This window comes from Budorcas taxicolor, chromosome 14 (genome assembly GCF_023091745.1).
Source record: "Budorcas taxicolor isolate Tak-1 chromosome 14, Takin1.1, whole genome shotgun sequence".
NCBI lineage: Eukaryota > Metazoa > Chordata > Mammalia > Artiodactyla > Bovidae > Budorcas > Budorcas taxicolor.
Window position 1 is genome coordinate 39,362,054 of NC_068923.1, and position 27,888 is coordinate 39,389,941.

Consider the following 27,888-nt stretch of genomic DNA (forward strand, 5'->3'; position numbering starts at 1 on the left):
ACTCTCTGTGACCCCCAGGGACTGCGGCCCACCAGGCTCCTCTGTCCATGGGATTTCCCAGGCAAGAATACTGGAGTGGGTTGCCATTCCTGTCTCCAGGGGATCTTCCCAAACCAGGGATTTTTTTACCTGGGTCTGCCTGGCTGTAAATACAGACACTTAACCAATGTCTGCTAACTGAATGGTATACATCAACTCTACCATCTTGCCTTCCTAGCAGACTCAAAAGTTAGCAATATCTTTCTTTTCACTTGCTTGCGAGCAACAAAGTAACCCACTGAGCTCAGCTGAGGAGAGGGCAGCAAGATCACTACAGCCTTTATCCCCACTATGACCCAAGCCACTGACCAAACACAGTCAAGCTCTTTAATACAGTTAAGTTCTACATCAGCTAGAAAACAGCAAGGTTAGCAACACAGTTAAAGCACATCAGGGCTGGTAAGTACATTAGCAACAATGCCCACTGATAAAAATCTATAATATTTGTTCTCCATAACAAGGTGAATACGTGATATTTGTGTTTAAAAATTATTGAAAAATATTTCCGGAGCCATACAATGCAAATTTGGAACAGGATTAATGATTTAAGTCCTGGGCATGGGTCACAAGTTTTGAAAAGTGAAGCATCTGTAAACTGTCCTCATCTCTTTGGCTTAAAAGCTGGTCCAAGCTGAGATAGTGAATTGGGCAAAAATCCACCCAAGTAAATTATAAAGAAAAATAAATAAATAAATCCTGTACATGTTTCAAAATCCCTGATCACTCCAAGCCTCAACTCCTTCTACAAAGAAGAAAAATGTGGGACTAAATTAGGCATAATGGAGCACAGGCAGGAAGGGATGTGGTCCCAGATGGTTAAGTGAACCAACTTTCAGTAAAAGGAAGCCGGACTTCCTTCACTGACCACCAGATGCAGCTGGTCTCTTGCTTGGTCTAATGTCATAGAACTGTAAAGGCTACTTGGGAGAATTTTGAAGAGTTAGTCTTATTAACAGGAAATACTTCTTCCCTGTTCCTTGTTCCCATAAAGAGAGATTTTTCCCTAAACAAAGCTGGCCTGTCTTCCACCCCTTCAACTAACTCCTCCCTTCTCTTTATTCCTCTCATGAAATTTGAGCTACTCTTAGAAAGCAGGCTAATAAAGCCAACCCAGAACCTCTCCCCAACAAACCCCACCTCCTTACCCACCTTCTTTCCCTCCCTTCTCACTTCCCCCCTCCCCACTGGCTATAACTGAGTAGGCCAACCCTTCCCTCTCTTATACGATGCTATGTCTCCAACGTCCTTGATCTGCAACAAAGGTGATGCTTTATTCTCCATTATCTGATGATTCTAATGATGCCTACTTCCTATTTGCTCAGAGCTCAGGCTGGGGAGAAACGATCTCTTTATGGGATCTCCCGGGAGAACTCACCAATTTATAGACCCACCAAGGAATATCCATGAGATGTACATTAACTCTGAAGGCAAATAAATTGGTTCCACTGAATAAACTCTCTCATTCAGAGTTCTAAGTGATTTGGCAAGCTGGGTTTAGAAAATTCACTTGCCTTAGGGTTCCCAAGTGAAAACATTAATTGATTAAAGTCCATCTTTCATTCGCCAGGTCTAATTACAAATGTTTTCCTTTTATACTTTATGTTTAAAATCTGGATTTCTTTTTATCTACTCATTTCAAGATTTCTTAGGGGAAAAAAAAACTGTACCATCCCAAGTTACAACATTTGCATCCAACAGAGCTAACTGTGCCCTTACAATGCTTTTAGGAAACACTTTAATACCAGATTTTGTAATTAAAAACAATTGGGAAATGGAATACTTCCTGCCATATCAGTAAACAAGGACGTCACAGCCATCAGCGATTGCGCCACCCCAGGGATGATGAACTGGTGAGCCCTGAGGGGACTCAAGAAGGAAAAAATACCTGTCCTCTAGCAACCATCAGACTGCAGCAACTCCCTAAGGTGAGCCCTGAGGAAACTCAGGATGTGAAACACTGGACACTGGCCCCAGAGAGCTGAGGTGCAAATCAAAGGAATAATTTCAGTGAGTTCAGACTCTTGCATTTTCCCATACACAGAAAAACACTGAATTCCTTAACTTGGGATACCTGCTTTTCCTTTAATTAACAATCGTCTTTTGACATTCAGGCTACCTGTTCTTTGTGCCAAAACTTCCATATAACCTGGCTCCTCCCTTCATTTCCTTGGGGCAGTTCTCTCAGGGTCACTTGAGATGCTGCCTCCTGAGTTTGAAGTCCTAAAAATTCCCACCAAATAAAACTCTCAACTTTTAGGTTGTGAATACTTTTTTAAGTTGACACAATGTTTTCCACCACCATATTCAGTGAATTGTGCTTCCAATATTACACCATTAATTTTTACAGCCTCTCGCTAAGTTTCATAAGGGTGAGGAAAACTCCATCACCCTTATGTACCAATGAAAGAACTGAGGTTAAACACCCATAGAGAAGTCCGACAGCCAGCACCATGGTGAATGGAATGAGAGTGCAGCCCTCCTTGACTGACAATCCTTGTCACTGTGAAGGAGGAAACAATAGGATCTGTCTTGAAAGCAGGACTCCATCTTGGGCCAGACTGTGCACTTTGAGCTGTATGCCCAGTATCTATGGAAACCACACACCAAATGGAAAACCAGGCCCCGAAAGGAAGAGCCCCAGGGCTCTCCATCACCTAAAAGAATACCCTAATTATCTGTGTAACCAAATAGAATCATACATTCTATTATGCTTATTGGGGTATGACCATGGGCCTATTGATAATTGTCCACTGTTAACTACCTAGGCTTAAGGCATATGAATCACAGGTTAACTTTGGTTGTATATTTCTTTTTCCTTTGTTCAGACTAGTTTCAGGGAATTTGGGGAGGTGGGTTTGGGCACGTACGCGTAGGGTATATAAGATTTTCACAAAACCTGGCCGGGGTCCAAGGCTGAGAGGAGACTCTGCCTTGGGCCCGCCGGTGTAATAAACTGCATTCCACTATCTGCATTGTCCTTCTGAGTGAGTTTGTTTCCCGAAACGTGTGACTACAACCAGAGCAGGCTTCTGCTAGGGAACACAGAATCAAAAAGTCCAGTTTCGCATAGGATTGATGGTACATTGCTCCAGAATTCCATAGTGAGTTTCTGTTGTGTGTAGCCTTAAGAAGCTAAAAGAAAAAAAAAAAATGTATTCAAGCACAGCGAAGTAGTGGCCAGGGCAAAATTATTTTACTAATAACTTTACTGTGTCATTTTGATCTATCGCTCTTACATCCAAAAAGAAAAGCAACTACAAAAATATAGGCAGTTTTTATACTGATTATTCAATCTCTTAGCATCCTTCTATTCAATGAGAAGTTTTATCACACTGTTACAACTATTTTATGCAGGAAATAATTACTTGATTTTCACTACAAAAGAAGCCAGTAATATAAATTCTAGTGCATATGCACATATAGCAAGCATAAAGAGATCTGTCAGGAAAAATGACCAGGAAATGTCCTACTGACTGGACTTGTGGAAGATGATATATTCACGGGAGGCACTGAAGGAGGAAACAGAACAGGCTCTATCTTGAAAGCAGGGCTCCATCTTGGGCCGGACTGTGGACTTTGAGCTATATGCCCAGTATCTATGGAAACGACATACCAACTGGAAAACCAGGCCCCTGGAAAGAAGAGCCCCAGGGCTCTCCATTGCTAAAAGAATACCCTAATTATCTGTGTAACTGAATAGAATCATACATTCTATTATGCTTACTGGGGTATGACCACAGGCCTATTGATAATTGTCCACTGTTAACTACCTAGGCTTAAGGCATACAAATCACAGGTTACTTTGATTGTATCTTTCTTTTTCCTTTGTTCAGACTAGTTACAGGGAATTTGGAGAGGTGGGTTTGGGCAGAACACTTAGGGTATGTAAGGTTTTCACAAAACCTGGTCGGGGTCCTTGGCTAAGAGGAGACTCTGCCTTGGGCCCTCCGGTGTAATAACTGCACTCTACTATCTGCATTGTCCTTCTGAGTGAGTTTGTTTCCTGGGACGCGTGGCTACAACAGCACTGGTGGGAAAGAATCTGCCTGCCAAAGCAGGAGATGTAAGAGATGTGGGTCCGATCCCTGGGTCAGGAAGATCCCCTGGAGTAGGGCATGGCAACCCACTTAAGTATTTTTGCCTGGAGAATCCCATGGAGAGAGAGAAGCCTGGCAGGCTACAGTCCATGGCACTTAGCATGCACACAGGGGTTTTAAAGAAAAAAAAAAAAAGACTTCAGACTTTTTTCTCCATTCATAGTCTCTGCATTTCTTATCCGTAGGAACAAAAACAAGGCTTTTGGTTTTGCCCTCACAGTATTTTTCACTAGATTTTTATCATCACAGGCCCCCATCTCTTCCTAATGATAGGAAATATGTACTGAAGGGTTTACTGTTTGCCAGCCTCTGATCTTAGGCTTCCCTGGTGGCTCAGACAGTGAAGAATCCACCTGCAGTGTGAGAGACCTGGGTTCAATCCCTGGGTCAGGAAGATCCCCTGGAGGGAGGACATGGCAACCCACTCCAGTATTCTTGCCTGGAGAATTCCCATGGACAGAGGTTCCTGGCAGGCTACAGTCCATGGGGTTGCAAAGAGTCAGACACGACTAAACTACTAAGCACAGAACAGCCCCTGATCTAGTTTCAAGCCCCTTCTAAGGACAGAACATCAAGGCTTTATGCAGTTTACTAGCTTGCTCAAGGCTGCAGAGCCTGGATTTTGATCCTAGTTTTCTGACCTCCAGCTACAGCATCCTGACCCCTCCAGCGAGGTTCCACTGTTACTGGAGGCAGCAGCACAGGTATCAGGTTTTCCGGTTGCTTTCCTGAACAAAGACCTTTCCCAACTCTTCCCCACCATCAAAAGTCTCCTGTCCTGTCTCTCACTGATCCTAATGTTGCCAGGTTAACCTAGTTACGCTAGCCTACGGCTACCTGTAACAGGGTTGTACCTAGCACGGTGCCTTCTGCATACTAGCTGATAAACATTTCATCTGGCTGACAAGCAATTACATCTTAACATATCAGCTTTCTAACAAATGCCTTCAAAAGTCTTCCTCTAGATATATCCAGAGAAAACTATAATCTGAAAAGATACATACACCCCAGTGTTCACTGCAGCACTATCTACAGTAGCCAGGACATGGAAGCAGCCTAAACGTCTATAAACAAAGGAATGGATGAAGAAGGTGTGGTACACACATATGATGGAATATTACTCAGCCATAAAAAAGAACAAAGTAAAGCCATGTGCAGTGACATGGAAGGACTTAGAGGTTATTATACTGAGAGAAGTTAAGTCAGACAAGGAAAGGTACATATCACATTGTCACAAGTGGAATCTAAAAAATGGTACAAATAAACTTATTTACAAAACAGAAGTAGACTCACAGATACAGAAAATAAACTTATGATTACCAATGGGGAAGAGGGGAGAGGGATAAATTGGGAAATTGGGGTTGATAAATAAACATAAGAAGGCTGAGCACCAAAGAACTGATGCTTTCAAACCGTGGTGCCGGAGAAGACTCTTGAGTACCTTGGACAGTAAGGAGATCAAACCAGTCAATCCTAAAGGAAATCAACTCTGAATATTCACTGGAAGGACTTATGCTGAAGACGAAGCTCCAATTCTTGGGCCACTTGATGCAAAAAGCTAACTCATTGGAAAAGACTCTGATGCTGGGAAAGATTGAGGGCAGGAGGAGAAGAGGGTGACAGAGAATGAGATGGTTGGATGGCATCACCAACTCAATGGACATGAGTTTGAGCAAACAAGAGTCTATTTTTATTGGAAGGCCAATTAAGAGGATATGTGTTTTACTAGAGGATTTAGATCTGTTGCTGCTGCTGCTAAGTCACTTCAGTCGTGTCCAACTCTGTGCGACCCCATAGACAGCAGCCCACCAGGCTCTCCCGTCCCTGGGACTCTGCAGGCAATAATACTGGAGTGGGTTGCCATTTCCTTCTCCAATGCATGAAAATGAAAAGTGAAAGTGAAGTCATATCCAACTCTTAGCGACCCCATGGACTGTAGCCTACCAGGCTCCTCCGTCCATGGGATTCTCCAGACAAAAATACTGGAGTGGGTTGTCATTACCTTCTCCATTAGATCTGTTAGGACCCAATTTTAAATATTTCTAGGGTCTTTCTTGTGGCCCAGTGGTTAGGAATCCACCTGCCAATTCAGGGGACACGGGTTCGATCCCTCATCTAAGATCCCACATGCCTCGGGGCAACTAAGCCTTTGAGCCACAACTACTGAGTCCTCGTGCTGCAATTGCTGAAGCCCACACACCTAGAGCCCATGCTCTGCAACAAGAGAAGTCACCACAGTGAGAAGCCCATGCACCACAACTAGAGGGTAGCCCCTGTTCACCCCAACCAGAGAAAATCTCCGCTCAGCAATGAAGAGCCCATGTGCTGCAAGGAAGACCCAGCACAGCCCCCTCCAAAAAGGATAGCTTCTGTGTTAAAAAAAATAATGAACATCTTTTAAAAATGTCTACATGCAGCAAGTCTATAGCCACCTATAAATTCATTATATATCATATTCATTTATAGGAACTAATTTTTTATTTTGCACAAATTTGCCTTTACATGGTAAAGCCAGCTACAATACTAATCCTTCTTTCAGTTAGTTCAGCAAGAAAAAACTCCCATACATTCTTAAACAATGATAATGAATAATCTACTACAAGAAATCCCTATAAAATTGAAGGTCGGTTCAAAGTAACTACTTAAAGGTCAAGTTAGCCTTATACAATTCTGTTTCAAAGAGGAAACGGCAAACTGCCATATCATGTGGTACAGCTAAAAGAACATTTCTGTTTGTTCAGCACTATAATTTATTTTCTACTCAGTAAACTATGAGATTTCTGCTCTAAATACATTTTAATAAATAAAAAAAAATAAACATGCTGAATCAAAGCAGGAGGTATGATTTTTATGGAATAAAAAGGCAAGTGTTCATTAGAATTCAGAAAATATAAAATCTGTTTTTATTTTTCTTTACCCAAACATGAGAGGGAGTTCCCCAATTAAGACCACTGAAGAGGCCACAGCACAAGGTTCTAATTTTTCCATCTGACTATCCAAGAGGCTCAATCTACTAGTCCTGTGGATAATTCCTGGATACCCAAATGGTCATAATCACTACAGCTGAGAGAACTTTTTCTGGTCAAAACGATAACACCACCCAGAGAGGCTGAACATTCAAATGTGAAATTGCTTCCTTTAGTGTCAGTCTTAACTCTTCTTATTGGCAAGATTCCCTTTATTTCCCATAAAGCAACCACAATCCCAAGTATTAAGTATCATGGCAAATAAACTGCTCTCAAACTACAGCTTCTTTTCCTAGTAAGACTTGGCTTTGGAAGGTGAAAAAATAAAAAAGCATCTCTCAGAACAGAAGTCAGTTCACAGATCCTGAGGGTCCTTTGCCATTTCCTGCAACAGCCACTTCCTCTCCAGATCTTTGGGAGCATCTCAGAAGGGGTGGGGGGAGTTGATGGTCTGTTAAATCCACCCCAATTCTCAGGAGGTTGTAAGGTTGCTCTTTGGAGACCCCTGTACCTTCACAAAGGCCCCTCTGAGTTTTGTCTTCATAGCCTGTAAGGCCCAGGCACAAGGTCACAGTTTCACTAGAACCCCTCAGAGCAAGGTTAAAACAAGCCCACCTTGGACATCCCTGGCAGTCCAGTGGTTAGAAATCCACCTTCCAGTGCTGGAGATGCAGGTTCAATCCCTGGTCTGGGAACTAAGATCCCACATGCCTTGGAGCACAGCCAAAAAAAAAAAGGCAAAAACATGCCCACATCTAAATGTGGGTGCATGCAGACATAAATGCCCCTCTCAGGGGCAGTGGAGAGGGAGACATAGACGCCAGTGTTGTCTCCTTCCATCTAAATCACCAAAGACAAGACCAGTAATAAACGATAATTCTTAAATGGAGCATTTAATTAACCAAAGGACACGCTTCTACATCATAGTTTCCTGTAAAGTGCTCTGTGACCCTCAAACTTTGGGAGCCTCAGACTTCTCTGAGGTTAATAAGAGTTAAGAAAGTTCCTTCAATATAACTTTCATAGGTGATCTCTAAAGTTCTTACAAATAAAATATTTGACCATATGCCTTGTATGTCTACTCCTGATCATGGTCTAATTCACCGAAGTTGTCCTGTTATACTTCCTTGGAAAGTCAATGGAAGTCTCTATTTTGGAAGAGATTCACAAACTTAAAGCTCAACTTGGGCCGCCTATGGAAATCAAATAACTTGAAAAGATCATCAATTCACTATTAACCAATGAAACTCTTCTTGCTATCTCCTCAGGAAATGAATAAAAATCAACATCTCTCTGTCAAATGAATAAGAAAGTGAGTTGAAAGGGAACAACCCAAAGGTCAGGAGTTATTTACTCAAAGAACACTTAAATGGCAGACACTACTATTTGCCTGAAAACAACAGAAGAAATGTGGGATATCTGGAGACCTGGGGCATTGAAGGGATGGGGTATAATATTCAGGATTGGCATTTTATTATAAGATACATTCTTCATAGTGTTTTGTTGGCCTATTGTGCAACCAAGGTCTGACTCTTCACAATTGAAGACTTCTGCTCAGGACTTCGCTAGTGATCCAGTGGTTAAGACTGCTTGCTTCCAATGCAAGGGGCACTACTTCAATCCCTGGTTGGGAAACTAAGATCCCACATGCCACACCATGTGGCCAAAAAGGTTTTTATTATTATTATTATTATTTTAAAAAAGGATTCCTGCTTCACAAAACAGAACTTTATATTATGCACTCAACTTTCCAGAGACAGCTGGTATGTAGCTCAGTTCTCACTGAGCCCTTCAGAGTACACAGAGCAAGAGCTTCTCTTTGACTACAATGTAAATAAAGATAAGAGTCGGCCTTACAATAACTGTGTCTCTGTCTGGATAATTCACTCTCAAAGGGTAAACTTTTAGGCCCAAAGGGGATGAAAGTCAAACCCGAGCTCCGATCTCCTGCTGGTGTGTGGGCAGGATCGGTGCCCATTCTGATAAAACCACCATTCATCTGTAGTGAAATGAGGCTAATGGAAATAATCCAGGGAGTTTTTTTTAAAGTTCAGTAGATAGATAGCTGGTGAGAAGTTGTGGTATAACACAGGGAGACCAGCTAGGTACTCTGTGATGATCTAGGCAGGTGGGATAGGGGGAAGGGAGGGAGGCTTATGAGGGAGGGAATATACATATAATTACAACAAAGATCCGTCTAGTCAACGCTATGGTTTTTCCAGTGGTCATGCATAGATGTGAGAGCTGGACTGTGAAGAAAACTGAGCGCCAAAGAATTGATGCTTTTGAACTGTGGTGTTGGAGAAGACTCTTGAGAGTCCCCTGGACTGCAAGGAGATCCAACCAGTCCATCCTAAAGGAGACCAGTCCTGGGTGTTCATTGGAAGGACTGATGCTGAGGCTGAAACTCCAGTACTTTGGCCACCTCTTGCGAAGAGTTGACTCATCGGAGAAGACCCTGATGCTGGGAGGGATTGGGGGGCAGGAGGAGAAGGGGATGACAGAGGATGAGATGGCTGGATGGCATCACTGACTCGATGCACATGGGTTTGGGTAGACTTCGGGAGTTGGTGATGGACAGGGAGGCCTGGTGTGCTGCGATTTATGGGGTCGCAAAGAGTCGGACACGACTGAGCAACTGAACTGAACTGAACAGCTGATTTGCCTTGTTGTATGGCAGAGATCAACACACACTGTAAAACATGTACCGACAATTCTACATGCAGGGCAGCAAAGGTGACACAGATGTGAAGGACAGACTTTCGGACTCAGTGGGAGGAGAGGGTGTGACGATTTGAGAGAATTGCACTGAAACATATGCACTACCATATGTAAAACAGATATGTGATGCAAGGAACCCAAAGCCAGTGCTCTGTGACAGCCTGGAGGGATGGAGCGGGGAGGGAGGTGTGAGGTGTGGGTCAAGATAGAGGGGACACATGTATACCTATGGTCGATTCATACTGATATAAAGCAAAAACCATCACGCTATTATAAAGTAATTATCCTCCAATTCAAATAAATTTTTAAAAGAAATTTTTAATGTGAAATCAAAATAAATAAATAAAAGTTCAGTCTATTCAACATATAGGCTGGTGTTTATCCTGAGACCATACTCTCCCTACATTTAGTTATTAAATTAGAGATCCTCTCTTTGCAAAATGATAGGGAGAACAGAGAGCTAATAATATTATTTGAAGGGGAAAAAAAAACTTGGCTATACTATTGATCTCTCCATCCCCCAGATTTTTTTCTTAATTTTGCTGCTCTGGCACAAAACCTGAATGCCTAAAAAGTACTCTCCCATAGAAGTATGAGTGTAGTGATCCCTGGGTGAAGATTAATTGCAATTTACCAGGAGTTAAACCTTAGACTCGGAGAAGACAATGGCAACCCACTCCAGTACTCTTGCCTGGAAAATCCCATGGACTGCGGAGCCTGGGCTCCGCAGTCCATGGGGTCGCTAAGAGTCGGGCACAACTGAGCAACTTCACTTTCACTTTTCACTTTCATGCATTGGAGAAGGAAATAGCAACCCACTCCAGTATTCTTGCCTGGAGAATCCCAGGGACGGGGGAGCCTGATGGGCTGCCATCTATGGGGTTGCACAGAGTCGGACATGACTGAAGCGACTTAGCAGCAGCAGCAGCAAACGTTAGACTACCTTGAAGTAGCAAAGAACATGACAGTCTCCACGTACAAAATGACTAAAACACAACTCGTGTCCTGAAAGTTGAATTTGAACTTAAATATATGGAAGTTCCTCCATTAATTGGATTTGAAACAAAATTAATATGAATACAATAAATAATTCTAGTGATATGGTGGATGCACAAAGGATAAAGCTAATCACAAAATTCACAGAGTATTAAAGTTGAACATCAAGAGCTAAGACATCCAATGACATCCAAAGAACATATGAAGCTTCTATAGCCACCAGAAGGACAAACAGACAGGAATTAATTTGACTAGATCCCATACTTGTCTTAAATCAACAACCTTCTACTCACATTTGCTGTCTTGATTAAATATCATGACGCAAAATATCCACACGGTAAGAATTCAAGCTGGTAGACATCACCCAGAAAACTTGTAAAAATAGTTAATACATGCACACCCATTATGTTTTAGGTAACAGGAAGAAAAATGCAACACAATTTTCTTATCTCTTGTTAAGGCACTGTCATTTAAGCAGAAATCTGGAGTCTTCATAATGGAATTTGGTTTACAAGATGAAAACATGGCAAGAAATGTCAGGCAGCCGTGAAATCATGTGTGTTTCTGAAAACTGCAAATCTCAAGTAGGAAAAGCAGAAAGGACATGCTTGATCCATCTTGCTGAGCACAAGAGCTGCAGTTTAAATTGTCTAATGTCACAAATTGCATTAATTTTTGAAGTGATGTGGCTGACTACTAGTAGTATCAAACATATATTCAGAATTGCTTTTAGGCCTATATTTATAACTTTAAAAGGGCTTCCCAGGGGGCGCAGTGGTAAAAAATCCTCCTGCCTATGCAGGAGATGCAAGAGATGAGGGTTCAATTCCTTAGTGGGGAAGATCCCCTGGAGTAGGAAATGACAGCCCACTCCAGTCTTCTTGCCGGGAAAACTCCATGGACAGAGGAGCCCAGTGGGCTACAGTCCAGGAGGTCACAAACAGCTGGACAGGATTGAGCACACACACACATAATTTTTAAAAGTCAACAGGCAAGCTTGATGAATTTCTATTAAAATCTATCCTCATGTTATATGCAACAGACAAGGTTAATATTTGTTTACAATGTTTGTTGAATAAACCATCCATTTAAGTTTAAGTAAAATAAACGAAAAGGAAATATGTATTGAAATATCTTTTGAAGATTAAAGTCAGTCTTAAACTGTAAATAAGATACAAAAAGTGTCCTAGAAAAAAATTTTTTTTAAATCATGTACCCCAAACAGTACCTGGTCCCCTCACTCTCCACTGTTGCTTTGGTTATGTTATGCTCCAAATAGATGGCAGTTCAGGACAGGGGGATGGTGGCAATTTATCTACCTGTCTCCACTTAGGCATCTCATTCCCTCCTCAACTATTCTACATGGAGTCCTTCTCTCTTTCACTGAGTCAGCCCTCTCCACCTGAAAACACAGTTTACCTTTCGCCGCCTCCATTAAAACAAAACAAACACCTGACTCACAGTTACCTCCCTCTAACTCTGTGCACCCACGGCACTGATGCACTCATCAGGACCCAGCACTACAAACCAACATCAGATGACCAATAGATCACTTCTCTAGGACTGGATCAGGAATAATCTGGGATAACACAGAATTCAAATATTATTCATCATCTATTTTTGGAAAAAGTACAGTCACTAATTCCATCATTCAAAACATAAAAATATTTCTGCAGAAACAAAACCAGAATTTAATCTCCACTCAGCACAAACCATTACCTGTGCTTAATGGACCAGGACAGTTAGACCTTCATCAAGTAGTAGGACCAGTCTGAACACTTGATCCAGAAGTTCTTTTTGACTTTGGGGAGAAAAGCACATATCTCTGACTCACTTAAGCAAATAAAACTCCCCAAGGCTGTAAGTTTTGTGTGTCACAAGCAAAGTCACTGAATCTTCATCCAGAAGTTGGTACTTTCCCAAGGACTCCCATGTCTCCTTAAATTTTTGATTAGACCAATAAATCTTTGAAGGCTGGTTGAAACGGAGGAGATTTTCAAACACAAAGGAGAGGGCAGGATGACAGCCCAGTGTTTTTCTGTCCCTCCAAAGCCCTCGGCTACTCTGCAGATTTATTTATTTGGAATTGTCTTTGGTCCTCTCTCTTCTTTCATATGTTCTGGCATGAACTCTTCCTTCTCACGTTGGATGGGGATAGGGCAGCAGCCAGAGGTGACACAGAGATGGGGTGGAACTGTTTCCAGGCACTAGAAGTGAGAGGATGTCTGTGGGCATTGAGTAAAAAAGCCCCTAGAAAGGTAACATTTGAAGCCCCAACGTCGCCCATCAAGGCCTTAAAGAAGTATCTCCTGTTATTGTCCTCAGTATCACATACCACTTAGGACTTCCCCGATGGCTCAGATGGTAAAGCGTCTGTCTACAATGCGGGAGACCCAGGTTCGATCCCACGGTCGGGAAGATCTCCTGGAGAAGGAAATGGCAATCCACTCCAGTACTACTGCCTGGAAAATCCCATGGACAGAGAAGCCTGGCAGGCTACAGTCCACAGGGTAGCAAAGAGTCGGACATGACTGAGCAATTTCACTTCACTTCACATAACCACACATACTATTCAACACACTGCAACTGGTTTTTTCCCTCCATCCTCAAAACACATAATATTTTTTTCATTTAATATTTCTTTTAAGATCCTGAGTTTTTTTTTAAGGAAGGGATACTTTGAGCTTTCAAAAGAAAACTTCTTTAATGATCATTCAAGCAACATTGAGAAATATTTTCTCTGATTTCATTCTTTAAGGTACATGTATCACTTATATAAACAGCAGTGATCTCCAGGCAATGAGGTAGATATGAATGTGGCCTCTGGTCATGAGCAATTCCATGCTGTAGTACATGCAGCTGGGAATGACAGAGAGGAAGACTGGCATTTTGATGGCCCCTCAAATATACCATTACTTGTCACTGATGGGCTATTTCCCAGGAGAGAACTTTGGTCCTTACAGAAAGAAATATGAACAACAGAGGCATCCTGTCAATTGCACCAACATGGGGTGTCTCGATGATCCTGGCACTGGACTCAGTGTTGGAAGGAACACAGAGAGTGAGAGGGAGGCTATCTTAGCTTGGGCTGTGATAACAAATTACCATAGACTGGTAGCTTAAACAACAGAATTTATTTCTCACGGCTCTGGAGGCTGGGAAGTCCACAGTCAGGGAACCTGGTGAGAGCCTGCTTCCTGGCTTGGAGATGGTCCTGTGTCCATCACCCAGCAGTGAGCAAGGAGAAGCAAGCTCCCTCTGGAGTCCATGAGGGCACGAATTCCATTCATGAGGGCCCCACCCTCATGACCTCTTCTAATCCTAATCACCTTCCAAAGGCTCCACCCCCTAATATCATCACATGAAGAGGTAGAGTTCCCAGCATATGAATTGAGCGGGGTGGGGGGAGGGGGGGTGGTAAATCACAAATACTTCAATCCATAACAAGAGCCCACAGTTAGTGAGAAGGACTCTTTAAACACTAAAGGTTACAAATGCATGATATCAATGCCTCAGCAGCCATCTATCAAGGAAACTGGGAGCACAGATGAGGGAGAAATTAATTCTGCTTTGGGAAGGAACTCAGAAAGAGTCTCATGAAGAAATGACATGCTAACTAGATATTGAAGAAGAGCAGGAGTTAACTAAGAAGGGTAGTAGGAGAGTGACTTCTTCAGACAAAACAACTCTCTAAAAATCTCTCTCTCCCCCCTAATTGCTTGAGATGAATAAATCAACTTACCAATTTTAATCAGAGCTAAACTAGACTTTTAATTACCATTGGGGTTTCTCCAAAGTTATTTTCTGCTTATCATCTTTCATAGCATCCACAAAAGTGACCTGCTGAATCTGCAGAATTTTTACAATAATAATAATAATACTATGATGAAACTTAATAGCATAGATTACCTTTATAACCAACAGCCCATGCGCATTCTCCAGGCCCACTAAGGCTAATGGGAAGTTTCTTCTGCTGCCAAAAGCTTATTGAGGACTTTTTTTATTTTAACATAAATTGATAAAATTCAAGAACTACACAGCTACTTGGCAACTAAATCATTTTCAGTAAATCACCAAATACTCTACATGAACAACAAAGTTTTGGTGTTGTTCCAGCTGATTTGTTCTTCTTACCTCCATGGGAAAAGCTTTGAAATTAACTGTGTGCTCAGAACCACGCTGGTTTTCTCTTCCCCAGTGAAATCTAACTTCATACAGCTCAAATTCATGTCCTTGAGGCAATGGACCTCCTGATAGAACTGAAGAAAGAAAATAAGTTCTATTTAATTACATCTCAAACACATTCATTGGCACAGCATTATAAACATTTGGGGACATTTTTTGCTAAGAGGTCTCATAAATTCTACAGATTAAATTCACATAGTCAAAATGAGGAGAGTATAACAACTGTGGGATGAATTCATACTATCATCTTGATACAGCAGACATTCAAAAACTCTAAAATACTTGAGAATGACATGTATATGTTAACTTCTTATATATTTTAGGCATAGGAACAGACAGGAAATAAACACAGCAGCTATCACAGTTTCCCCTGAGACAAACTTAGCATTGATCAGGAGACAAGAATATGACCTGAGTCTCAGACTGACCAATAATTTTCTATAGACTTATCACTAAATTAAACATTGTTTATAGATAATCCATTACACAAGAACACTTTCAATTGAAAGAACAGATGTTAGCTGGCATAATTACCCATGAAGCCAATTATTAAGCCAACTTGGTTTTTCAACAATGAAATTGCAATTTTTAAAAAGCTGTCTATCATCCAGTGTCACATAAATGCAAATAAAACTGTGATAAAATATTCACAATATTTAAAATATTAAATTTTAGTTCTATGGGGCCCTGTCTCTGTGTCTCACTTCCGGAGATAACCAAGAACTCTGTCCCAAACAAGGGTACTCTGAAGGATGATGGAAAATACATCTAGTCTTGAAGCAACAAAATACTGGGCAGGGAACTAAGATCCTACTTCAAGCCACTGATCACTGCTGCCTCCCTGAGATCGAGATCAGTCTCTTGCTTGCTGCCCCCCAGCCTGCACCATTTGAAATGGAAGCATCCTTCACCCTATGTGTCTATGACATGACCCAAGGCTTTGGGGCATTCATGGGGTTGGCGGGGAGAGGGGGAGAGGCCCGATTCTAACACTGCACTCTTTAAAAAGAGCAGAAAATTGTCTTGGATGAGGCTTAGCGAAAAGAAACGATAGGATTGTGAAACAAAGAGGATTAAAAATATCTTTCCCCAAAACATTTTCATCAGGTACACACACACACACACACACACAGAGTTTCTGAAACTGTTACAGAGCAGTTCACTAGTATTTTATTATAGCAGTGGATGAAGCTGATCCTGTTAGTGAGTTCAGGGGCAGAAAAGAAAGATCTGAGCTTCACCTGTACTAGGCTTCCATCTGCCTAGTGGCCAATATTTCTTCAGATTAAAACTTGGAAATTGAGATGATATTTTTAAATGCCCTGAAAATTCAAACTGCACAGATGTATGTTTTATCGAGGAGAAGTTCCGGGCCCACAGGGGTTTCACTGAAAAATACTTCAATGAATACTTTTTGATCACCTACACTGTAGCAGGTACATGGTGTTTAAGATACATGGATGTTATCAAAACAGACAAAACTCACTGGCTTCATGATCTTACATCCTTCTGTGATGAAATGCAAATGTATATATTTATGAAGATCAGACTTTTACTGTGATATTTATTTGGTCATTACAGGGCTTCCCTGGTGGCTCAGACAGTAAAGAATCTGCCTATAATGCCTGTAATGTGGGAGACTCAAGTTCTATTCCTGGGTGGAGAAGCTCCCCTGGAGAAGGGAATGGCAACCCACTCCAGTATTCTTGCCTAGAGAATCCCATGGACAGAGGAGCCTGGTGGGCTACACTCCATGGGGTTGCAGAGTCAGACAAGACTGAACACCTAACACTTTCACTTTTGGTCATCACACGGTCCTCATGCTCAAGAAAATTCTAATGAAATCAGATCCTCAGGGTCTTACTTTCTATGGGGTTGAAAAGGAACACAAAGAAGGGAAGCGTTTTAACCAAGCCTGGTCCCCAGGGAGAGGTGACAAAAGGGAAGCTGTCAGCCAAGAATTGGTTCTGGTACCTTTCACTTTTGCTGCAGACAAATAATCCAAAGTTAAACCACACTAAAATCACAGGGCCGTGCAAAGCCATAAAAACTGACAATATCCTGAATTCAGAATTTTATGAGGTTCCAGGTAAAAGCATTACCTGTTCATCCCCCACAGATGATTGTGTTTACAGACTACAAATAAATAGCAGCTCTATTTCACCCATCTGGCAGCATCCTCTCAAAGCGTTACTCTTCCTTTGGACCATTTACTTGCTTTACAAGAAAACTAGTCATACCAAGAGAAGAACACTTATCCTGCATTTATGAATATCAATTTTGCTGAGTGATATTTTGTCACTCTATGGCAGGTCTATTAGTTGTGGTATCACCATGTTCAATAAAATTACAATGAAACATGAAACTCACACTGATGATGTGCTGCACTTCCTGAGAATAACAAACTTGTGAAAAGGACACCGGATACACTGTTATCATTGCTACCACCTCCATTGTCGTGAACTCTCTTTCTCTGATAGGCATGGCCATTACGCTTATAGACCTAAGAGTTCCTTTCAGAAGCTTCTGCAAAATTTGAGAATCCCATGGAGACATGGCACATATACACTCCCCTGAAACTATCTAAGCTTCTATAACCCTTTGCTGAAAACAGATTTGCCAGAGAGTTCAAAGGTTGAGTCCGCCTCATTTCATTCAAGTTTAACACACATGTTTTGAGATGGACTCCATGCCTGGCCATGTGCTGACCACTGAGTGTGTAAAAGGAAGGATATAGCCTTGTACTGGCAAAGCATTCTCAGTGCTGAAGGAACTAAAAGTGATTGCATCGGGGGCAGAAGGGAAAGGGGCTTCCCCAATGGCTCAGCAGGTAAAGAATCCACCTGCAATGCAGTGGATAGGAGTTCAGTTCTTGAGTCAGGAAGATCCCGTGGAGGAGGAAATAGCAACCCACTCCAGTATTGTTGCCGGGAGAATACTATGGACAGAGGAGCCTGGTGGGCTACAATCCAAAGGGTAGCAAACAATCAGACACGACTAAGGACAGAAGTAAAAAAGGAAAAAAAAAAAAAAGAGCAGAGGAAAATGCACAAGGCAGTCAGAACCCAGCAGGATCCAAGCCAAAACCAAAGGTGGGAATTGTGGGGGGAGGTGAGGAGTTAGAAACTAAGTCAGGGAAGACTTTACGGAGGAGGTAACAGCTAAGGAAGTCTTAAAGGGTAAGCTAAGTGCAGAAGTGAGAAACTATACTTTAGAAGCAGAAAGAAGAGGCTCAGAAAGACTCAGAGGTGGGAAATGGCCAGAATGGGTGCCAAGAGAATAAAGTCAGAGGTGTGCAATGGCCAAAGGCAGACCTCAAGGTATGAAATTAGCCGAGCTGGAGTGGGGAGATGGCAGTCCATGCAGACAGGCTGGAGTTCATCTTGGAGAATCATCTCTAGTTTTTAAGCAGTGCGCTAATATTTTTGCATTTTAAAATACTACTCCCAAGTCTGGGACTTCCCTGGTGATCCTGTGGTTAGGACTCTCTGTTTCCATTGCTGGGGGGGTACCAGTTCCGTCCCTGGTCTGGAAACTAAGATCCTGCATGCCATGAGGCACAGCCAAAGAAAAAATGGATTAAAATATTACTCCTAGGTCTGCATAGATGGTAGATCAGCAAAGGGCAAGCCCAACTGTTGAGAAAGCTGCAGCCACAGCCAGGCAAAGACACCATGACCAGGAGACAGAGTCTGATGGAGTCATGACCCCAAATTCAGGAAGACCAATGCCAATGGCCCCTGATGCATCCCCCAAAGGATCAGAGGTCCCTAAAGTTCACTCTGTATACGTTTAACTTATTTTTTATTAAAGTATAACTGCTTCACAATGTTCTATTAGATTCTGCTGTAAACAACGTGAATCAACTTAAGTACACACATATCACCTCCCTCTGTAGCCTCCCTCCCACTCCCTTCCCATCCCTCTGGGTCATCAAAGAGCATCTCTCAATAGGTTTAAACACCTTATGACTTCAGTTTAATTTTTAAGGAACCCCAAATGTATTCATAAAACATTCTAAAAAATAGTTATTAATCAGTTCTTTTAACATTTGAAGTCTTCAAAGCAACAATTAACATGTTTACCAGTCCTTAGCTTTTAACCTACAGCTTTATTTCACATTAAAGAATAAATATCATCAGCTCATAAATGCAGTGCTAACATCAAACAAGAGGGAGAGGAGGCCAGTTAAACAGGGTCTATAAGCAAAGTGAAGCAGATGAAGATGACAGTCCAGATAATTCAACTCCCCCAGAGTCAGCTAATAATAAATATGATCATAAAGAAATTCAAGTTTTGCTCTCCTAGTTGTCCTCATTTACAAGAACTGCTCTAAGAAGAGATAAGATAATTTGTATTTCAGGTAGTAAATGATCAATAAATATGTATTAATGGAGGGAGGGCTATCATCTGAGGACCAGCTGAAGGAAATAATTATGTCCGGAAAGGAAAAATAGCAATTTCATGGTATGATGGTAGTAGTCAATATTTTAAAGAATGTCATGTGGAAGGACAATTGCAGGACCTCCCTGGTGGTCCAGTCTGCCTGCCAATGTAGGGACACATGTTCGATGCCAGGTCTAAGATCCCACATGCTGCAGGGCAACTACACCCGTGTGCCACAACTACTGAGCCTGCACGCCCTACAGCCTGTGTGTGCTCTGCAACAAGAGAAGCCACCGCAATGAAAATCCCATGCGCCACAACTAGAGAGTAGCCCCCATCTGCCACAACCACAGAAAGCCTGCAAGCAGCAAGGAAGACCCAGTACAACCAAAAATAAATATTAAAATAAAAAAAAGAAGAAAGTACAATTACATGTGTTCTGTATAGGTCCAGAATTTCACAATAGAAGCAATGACGGAGATCTCAGGACTTTTTGATGTGGTTTCACTCGAAAACAAAATGGATCCTCTCTCAGTGAGGCATGGATATCTTTTCCTGAGCTGTTCAAGCTGAAGGAATGCAGCTACTGGCCAGAGGGTCTGAGATCAGGGGCTGGAATGGTGGCCTCCAGGGGCCAACCCATTCAGTGAATCTATGATTTGGTCACCTTCCTAATCTCATCTGCTGCCTTATTATATCACCTACACAATCAGACTATTTTCTTCTCAAGAAGAGGGTCGAGGAAGAAGCTTTGAGAAATTCCATCAATTAAGGACAATGGGGGATGAAGAACTGGCAGAGGAAAGGTAGTCAAAATTAAGAAGAAACCTCCAGAGCTGGTGTGTCAGAGACCAACAGGAGAGTTTCCAAAAATTCCACTGCAAATGCAGCAGAATCAAAGTACTGTAAGGATTTTAAAGTGGTCCTTTGATCATGGGATGAGGAGCTTACCAATGACCTTGGTTTGGGAACTTTCAGCAGGAGGTGTGTGGAGTGAAAGATTTGTGCTCATGACATCTCTCAAATTTAAAACCCCAGATAGAGTTATTAAGGGCTTCCCTCATAGCTCAGTCAGTAAAGAGTCTGCCTGCAGTGCAGGAGACCCAGGTTCGATTCCTGGGTCAGGAAGATCCCCTGGAGAAGGAAAGGCCAACCCACTCCAGTATTCTTGCCTGGAGAGTCCCATGGACAGAGGAGCCTGGCAGGCTACAGTCTATGCAGTCTCAAGAGTCGGACACGACTGAGCGGCTAAGCACACTTATCTAAGGAAACTATACCATAAGGATTATGCTAGAAGCTTTCACTTATTAAGTAGAAGTATTTAAATTATACTACAGTTGTTGTAACTTCTTTTAGTAATTCTGTACTCTTTTTTAATACAAAATAAAAAAACATTTAAGACTTTTTATACAGACCATTTTTAAAGTCTTTATTGAATTTGTTACAATACTGTTTCCATTTTATGTTTTGATTTTTTGCCCACAAGGTATGTAGGCTCTTAGCTTCCCAACCAGGGATCGAACCCACAACTCCCTGCATTGGAAGTGAAGGCTCAACCACTGGACCACCAGGGAAGTCCCCCTCAAAAATTTTTAATTGTGCTTATTCTACAAAATTTTTATTAAAAAAAAAAAAAAACAGCATCCAAGGAAACTTCAATGCATTCCTACCAAGCAAAACAAGGCAAGCAGAACCCTATAAAATGTACGATTCCAACCACATGACATGAAAAACGCAAAACTATGGAGACAGTATAAGGATCGCCACAGTATTGTGATCACCAAGAGCTTGGGAGAGAGACAGAAGAACAGAAGGAACACAGAGAATTTTTACGGCAGTGAAACCATTCTGTATGATATTACAATAGTGGATACATGTCATTAAACATTTGTTCAAGCTCAAAAACTCCAAGAGCAAACCCTAATGTAAACTATGGACTCTGGGTATCTATGAGGTGTCAATGTAGGTTCATTAACTATAATGGATGTACCCTCTGGTTACACGCTTTTTCACCTGCGACCAACAACCAGAATACAGACAGCCAGGTGTGAGCCATCACATGGCTTCCCCCAGAGAAATCCATAAACCCACAAAGGCTCCTCCAACAACACAGCCTGCTCCTACATAACCACGTTACTGTGACAGCCACCAGACCTCAATCCCTGCCCACATGCAGAGCCTCTAACTTGACTTTTAGACCCATTACTAAACGTGAACAGAGAGCCAAAGATCACTGGACATTTGAGAAGATCCTCTGGCATAAAAGAGAGAGGCCAGAAAAAACAGAAGAACCCCAAAATAAAACAGAAACCCAGGAGATCAGAAAAAAAGATCCTGTATTCAAGAAATAAACACTGGTAGTTTTTTTTTTAATTTTTAAAATTCATAGAATAAGCACCATATTTTAGAAATTAAAAATTTAAGAGCAGATTAGAGATAAATATAAGACAATTAGACAAATACAAGAGAGTAGAAGTTTAATAGAAAGATAAAAGTTGAGGAAACCTAACAAAATAGAAGAAAAAAGACTAAAAAAAAAAGAGTTACTGGAAAAAGAGGGAAAAAAACAGAAAACTTCTCAATTAAATAATACAAGAAAGTTCCTGAGAAATAAAAGACAATTATCTTTTGATTTGGGGGCCCACCAAGCACCCAGCACACAGACACACAAGGTATCTAAATATTTACTTTACTCTCACAAGCCCTTCTTCTCAGCAAATTACTAGGAGATGAACTGTGGGAGGGAATAAACCAAAAACTCTCTGAAAGGAGGGAACAGTCTCAAAAGAGGATCAGATCATCCGGCAAACATGGGATTGAACACACAGACAGTCGATGGACTTCCTAGGCCTGAGATCTAGCATACTGCAGGCAATGGCAGTCCCGGTGGGCTGGAGGAGAGAAGGGTGGATGTGAGGGACAGAAGGACTTCAAAGGGCTTTCTGAATGTCCTGGGAGAAGATGTGCCTGCCAGCCGTCAGAGAGTGTGGAAATGAAACCATGATGGATAAACAAAAAATCAAATAAACAAAAATACACTAACGCCAGGGGTAGGGGCCCCCCACATTATTCAATAAAGGAAACAGAACATAGCCTCAGCTGGAAACAATAGTTGCCCAGTCATAATAATAAAAACACTGAATTTAAATAACAACTATAATTTAAGTATACAGGAACGATGGGGGGCAAAACTTCCCTCTGCTCAGTTGCTCAGTCATGTCCAACTCTTTGTGACCCCATAAGCTATAGCCCACCAGGCTCCTCTGTCCATGGGATTCTCCAGGCAAGAATACTGGAGTGGGTTGCCATTTCCTCCTCCAGGAGATCTTCCCGACCCAAGGATGGAACCTGGGTAAATATAAACGGCTCCAGACACAGGTTTCTTTGTTACTTTTTTTTTTTTTTTAGTATGGAGAAATACTGAAAAGGGAGAAACAGTGAAGAAATGACTGTAGTGGCAGAAAGGAGACAGGCATCTGACGGAGCAAGGTCTCCAAAGAGGCTGGAGGAAGGGGTCAGAGTGTGTGCGCCAAAACAGGCCCAGACAGAAACACAGACAACTCTTCCTCGGTGGTCAGGGGAGGACCATGTGGGCAGACAGTCGAAACAACGCTTGATGGGCTCGTTTGGGGGCGCAGTAGGGGGCCACAGAAAATTGTGAATGCTTGAGAAGGCACCAGAAAAAAAATGGCAAACTCAGTGTGATGGAGTAAATTTGATCTTCAAGCAGGAATGAATGCAAATTGTCTTAATTGACAGCATTTGGACTTGCTCATTCCTCTATACTCTTGTGACACTTTCAGAACACCAGGTTGCATTTACACTGACACCATAGAGGACTGTGTTTTCATTAATAGGAATCTTCAAGAACCATCTTACCCATCTGTATACAAACCAACATTCAATCACCACAGTCCCCTGATATGAAATGCATGCTAGTTGTATAGATACGTAAATGTTTATTTACAGAAATGAAACAGTATGTCGACATGAACCAATACAATTTACAGTGTAATACCAACATTACCTTAACATGTTTTTTATGTCAGGACAGTCAGCATTCAATAATTTTACTATGTATTTTAAAATTAATACATGATGTCCCATCATAGATAGCCCTCCCCCCCCCCAAAAAAAACCTGACTTAAATTTGAGTTTATATCTGACTCTGTCTCTTTGACTATACCTTAGATTCTATTTTGGGAAATATCCATACCTTGTCTAGACTCAGAGAAGCTGGGAAGACTCTAAGTTAAAGCTCAGGAATATTCACAATGAATAAAATATTCCTAGTTGGAAATCAACACCTGCCCTGTCTAACATTAAACCGAAAGATTTTATGGCTTGAAATATCAAATTTATCAATTCAGAATTAATTTGAGTACAGTTGATCTCTATCTATTAAATACTCCCGAATATTTCAACACATTCATAATTTTACGTTCTTCCCAAGAAGTATAGTTAGTATTCACTATGAAAAGCCAGAAATTAATGCTAATTTTAAAATATTCTGTTCTCCTCTCTCCCTATATTTAGGCAAAAAAGCAATTTCCTTGGTAATTATCCAATAGTTTTTCTAAAAAACATTTCAGATCCATCTCAAATAGGTTCAGAAGGGAGGGGGAGAGTTAAAAAAATAAATAAAAGAGTTTTGTTTGCCATTTAAATCTTTCACTGAGTTTAGAGACTGATTTTGACTGCTATTAATTAAAATTCTTCTTGCCATATTAATTATATTAATATTACTAATTATATTATATATAATTATATATTAATATAGTAAATTTAATTTGAAAAGTCTATCTTGGATGCCAAATTATATCAATAAATGCTAATCTTCAGTTTCACAAAGCAGTAAGACGGAATTATAATTATCTAAATGATTTGAGCTAATCAACACGTTGGACAAAATGAAGATTCATATACTTCTGTATGTTGTTGCTCAGTCGCCCAGTCATGTCCAACTCTTTGAGATCCCATGGACTGCAGCACTCCAGGCCTCTCTCTTTCTCACCAGCTCCCAGAGTTTGACCAAGTTCATGTTCATTGCATCGGTGATGCTGTCCAGCTATCTCATCCTCTAACACCCTCTTCTCTTTCTGCCCTCAATCTTTCCCAGCATCAGGGACTTTACCAATGAGTTGTCTGTTCACATCAGATGACCAAACTACTGGAGCTTCAGCATCATACATTTGTATATTCTTCTCTTGAAATTTCAGAGAGCTGGAATTTGACCAACTAAGGTTGTCCCAATAACATCATATAACATGGGACAACCAACTGACACCTTCATAATTTCATCCTTTCAAAATGTTTCAGGAAATAATTCCCCCAAAATGCACGCTATGGTATATAAAGGTATCCTGACAACAGAGCTAGGTCAGTCCTACCATTAAGGTCATACAAGCTAAATTGGCTTGGCAATGACTTCTAGTTTAGTAAGAAGCACACAGAAACATCTAAAATACCTGATTTCGACTTCAGGATAACCTGAATGGTATGCCCGTCATTGGCGACCTCACAGTCCCGGCAGACCACATAATTTGGGGAGAGGCGGATATCCAGCAGTGAGGGGTCATATCGAGCTTCTCTTGAATTCAAGTTAATGGGAGACTGGTACTCCCCGTTAGCATCCGGAAACACCAAGCCCCACTCAACACCTACGCACAAAATGAAGCAAACTTAGAATGCATAGAAAAATTAAGTTACAGCAAAATTTAACATGCAAAAACTAGTTTAAACATTTTTTATGATCCTTGCCATTATTAAGAAGGTAATGATGACTGTCTCTTTATAAAAGACATGGTATTAATACAGTGTGTGCATTTTTGCATTCATAGGTTGAATGATATAATGTTATCAAATATCACATCCGGAGCCCCAGACTAACAAAATGTTCTATTTGCCTACGTAGAGGTACTAATTTATGGCTCTAGGAAATTCAGGTCATCTTTAAGTGATTAGAAAAAGAAACAATACCACAAAAATTTCCTGTTCATTAGTTCAATTATGTTAAGTACTTGGAAAATTCCTGTAACTTTCAGTGTTCTTAGTGTGAGTCAAAAAACAAAAATCTAATGCTAGTGAGTAAAAATTTCATAAACAGTATTTTGAAGTGTGCATATTCATATATACAGGGCTTCCTGGGTGGCTCGGTGGTAAAGAATCTGCCTTCCAAGCAGGAGACATGCTAACCCTAGGTTCTGTCCCTAGGTTGGGAAGATCCCCTGGAGAAGGAAATGGAAACCCATTCTTGTATTCTTGCCTGGGAGATCCCATGGACAGAGAAGCCTGGCAGGCTATGGTCCATAAAGCTGCAGAGTCAGACACGACTTAGCAACCGAGCACACACACACATACTCCTATATACACATACCTATAGATTATGCATATATAGATAATACTCTTTCCATGTTTGCATAATGCAAGTTATAAACTCTACATTTGTTGCAGATATGTAGTCAACATCAGCACCAGTTAGTTGTTAGCTCCATTAGGAGTTATCCTACATCTTCAGGGATACATTTTAGGAAACTAAACTTTTTTTACAAGGTCAATCCCCATCTTGCCAGGCCCACTGATTCAGCTCAAAAACTTAGGACTTGTTCAGAAAAAGTAGAACGGTGTCAGCATCCTTCTAGAAAACTCAGTAGCTCAAATACTTTCTCCCCGCAGGCAAGCAAGAAACAGTTTCACGTACGCGGTAAGAGACAAGAATCTGGAAAAGAGTGAATATATGCGTTTGTATAACTGGATGACTTTGCTGTACACCTGAAACTAACACAACGCTGTAAACCAAAGAATGTTTTTTTCAAAGAAAGAAAATAAGAGTTTCAGTAAACGCTGCATTCTCCAGCGTTAAGGCTGCTCTTCTCGCTACTAGCCAGTCGGAACTGTCACCAACGCAGCCTTCGGGCTCGCCCACCGGACGGGGACAGATGCCAACCGCTGCCCGGCACCAAGATCGGGCTCCCAGAGAAGCACGCGGGTGATGGGCACGCCTGCTCTGCCTGGAGCACCTGCTGCCCCTAAACGGGCCGGGGACCCACGTGGCAAAGAGGGGCGGCGGAGGCGCGGGGAGCGCGCCAGAGCAGCGGGACCCACCCCGCGAGCCAGCCTCCGGACGCGCGGCGGGTTACCTTCCTCGTAGCCCCACTCCACACCTTCCTCCTCTTCCTCCTCATCCTCCTCCTTCTCCGGGAAGGCCACGGAATCTTCGATGAAGCTCAGGTCAGCCATGGGGAGGCCGAAGGTCCCCTTGGCGCTCTCGCCGGCGGTGCCTGCGCGCCCCTGCAGGGCGAGCGCTCAGGGCGCGAGTCGTGTGTAAGCGGGGAAGTGTGAGCGCGCGTTCCAGGGGGAGCGCTCCCGTAAGTGTGAGCGCGCGTGTGTGAGAGGGTGATGAGTGTGAGCGGGGATGAGTGTGAGCGCGTGCGGTGAAAGGCAACGTGGATGCGAGCACGCGCGCCTGCCAGGCGGGAGTCTTTCGGGCGGCGGGCCGGGAACTCGCAGCCTGATTCCAGAAGGAGCGCAAGAGAAGCGGCGGCTCAAGGAGCGCGAGCAGGCAGGTTATAAACCCGACCGGGGCGGGGCTGGCACGGGAGGGACCGCCCCTGCGCTCGGGCCGGGCCTGCGGTGGACCGCAGGGAAAAGCCGGGGCTCCGGGCTGAAGCCGTGGAAACGGCGGACCCCGCCCCACCCCCAACGACACACACACCGGAGCCTCCCAACACACACACAGCCCGCTCCCGCGCCTTCCTTCCAGAACCCCGGGGTCTACCCTGAGCAGCCAGTGCGCAGACCCTTGGCCAGGGCTCCTTACCCTTATGTATTGTCATCTGACTCCAGGAAATACCACAAAGAACGAAGAGGGTCGGGAGAAGAGAGATGAATTACCCCGATGACAGAGGGCTTGAAAACCCCTTACCAAAACCAAAAAACTTTCCCGCTCCGAATCTTTATCATTGAATATTCACTTTTTAATTTAATTCATCCTTAGAGACCAGTGGAAACGAGTACGGAAAATTTTCCAGGAAGCCTCTGGTTCCTACAAATATTTAAGGGAAAAAAAATTGTTTTCATCTAGAGAAGTATTTTAGGGAAATTTTTCCATTTAAAAAAGGCATAAGGAGTGAAAGGCAATAAAAGAAGGCTGTTTAGTTTTATTTCAAGCCTGGGTTGCTGCTTCGGACGCAGGTGGCTGTGTACACAGCTCCCAATCGCCCGGGGAAATAGTGTAAATAATGAAACGCACACATTACATAACAAACAGGAACTTTCCTGCTCCAAAAAGTCATCTCTTGAATATGCTTCTCAATCCAGAGTGAATGACTTCAGCCTCCTGTTCCAGTCAATAACCTAGGGCAGGTTAACCTCGCATTTTTGGGACTGTGTGCCTAATACAACCCACTCCAATATTCTTGCCCGGGAAATCCCACGAACAGAAGAGCCTAGCGGGCTACAGTCCATAAGGTCACAAAGACTGGGACACGACTGAGCAT

The 27,888-nt window shown here is 42.2% G+C and overlaps 1 protein-coding gene across 1 annotated transcript in view; it reads right to left on the reverse strand.

The window, feature by feature from the left end:
* CA8 (carbonic anhydrase 8) overlaps positions 1-26,629 on the reverse strand; it is a 65,873-nt gene extending 39,244 nt beyond the window's left edge. The window contains exons 1-3 of the mRNA XM_052651910.1: positions 26,530-26,629; positions 24,859-25,050; positions 14,954-15,078 (exon numbers count right to left, since the gene is read on the reverse strand). Coding sequence (XP_052507870.1) covers positions 14,954-15,078; positions 24,859-25,050; positions 26,530-26,629 — 417 coding nt within the window. The remainder of the gene's footprint in view (positions 1-14,953; positions 15,079-24,858; positions 25,051-26,529) is intronic.
* Between the last annotated feature and the right edge of the window lie 1,259 nt (positions 26,630-27,888).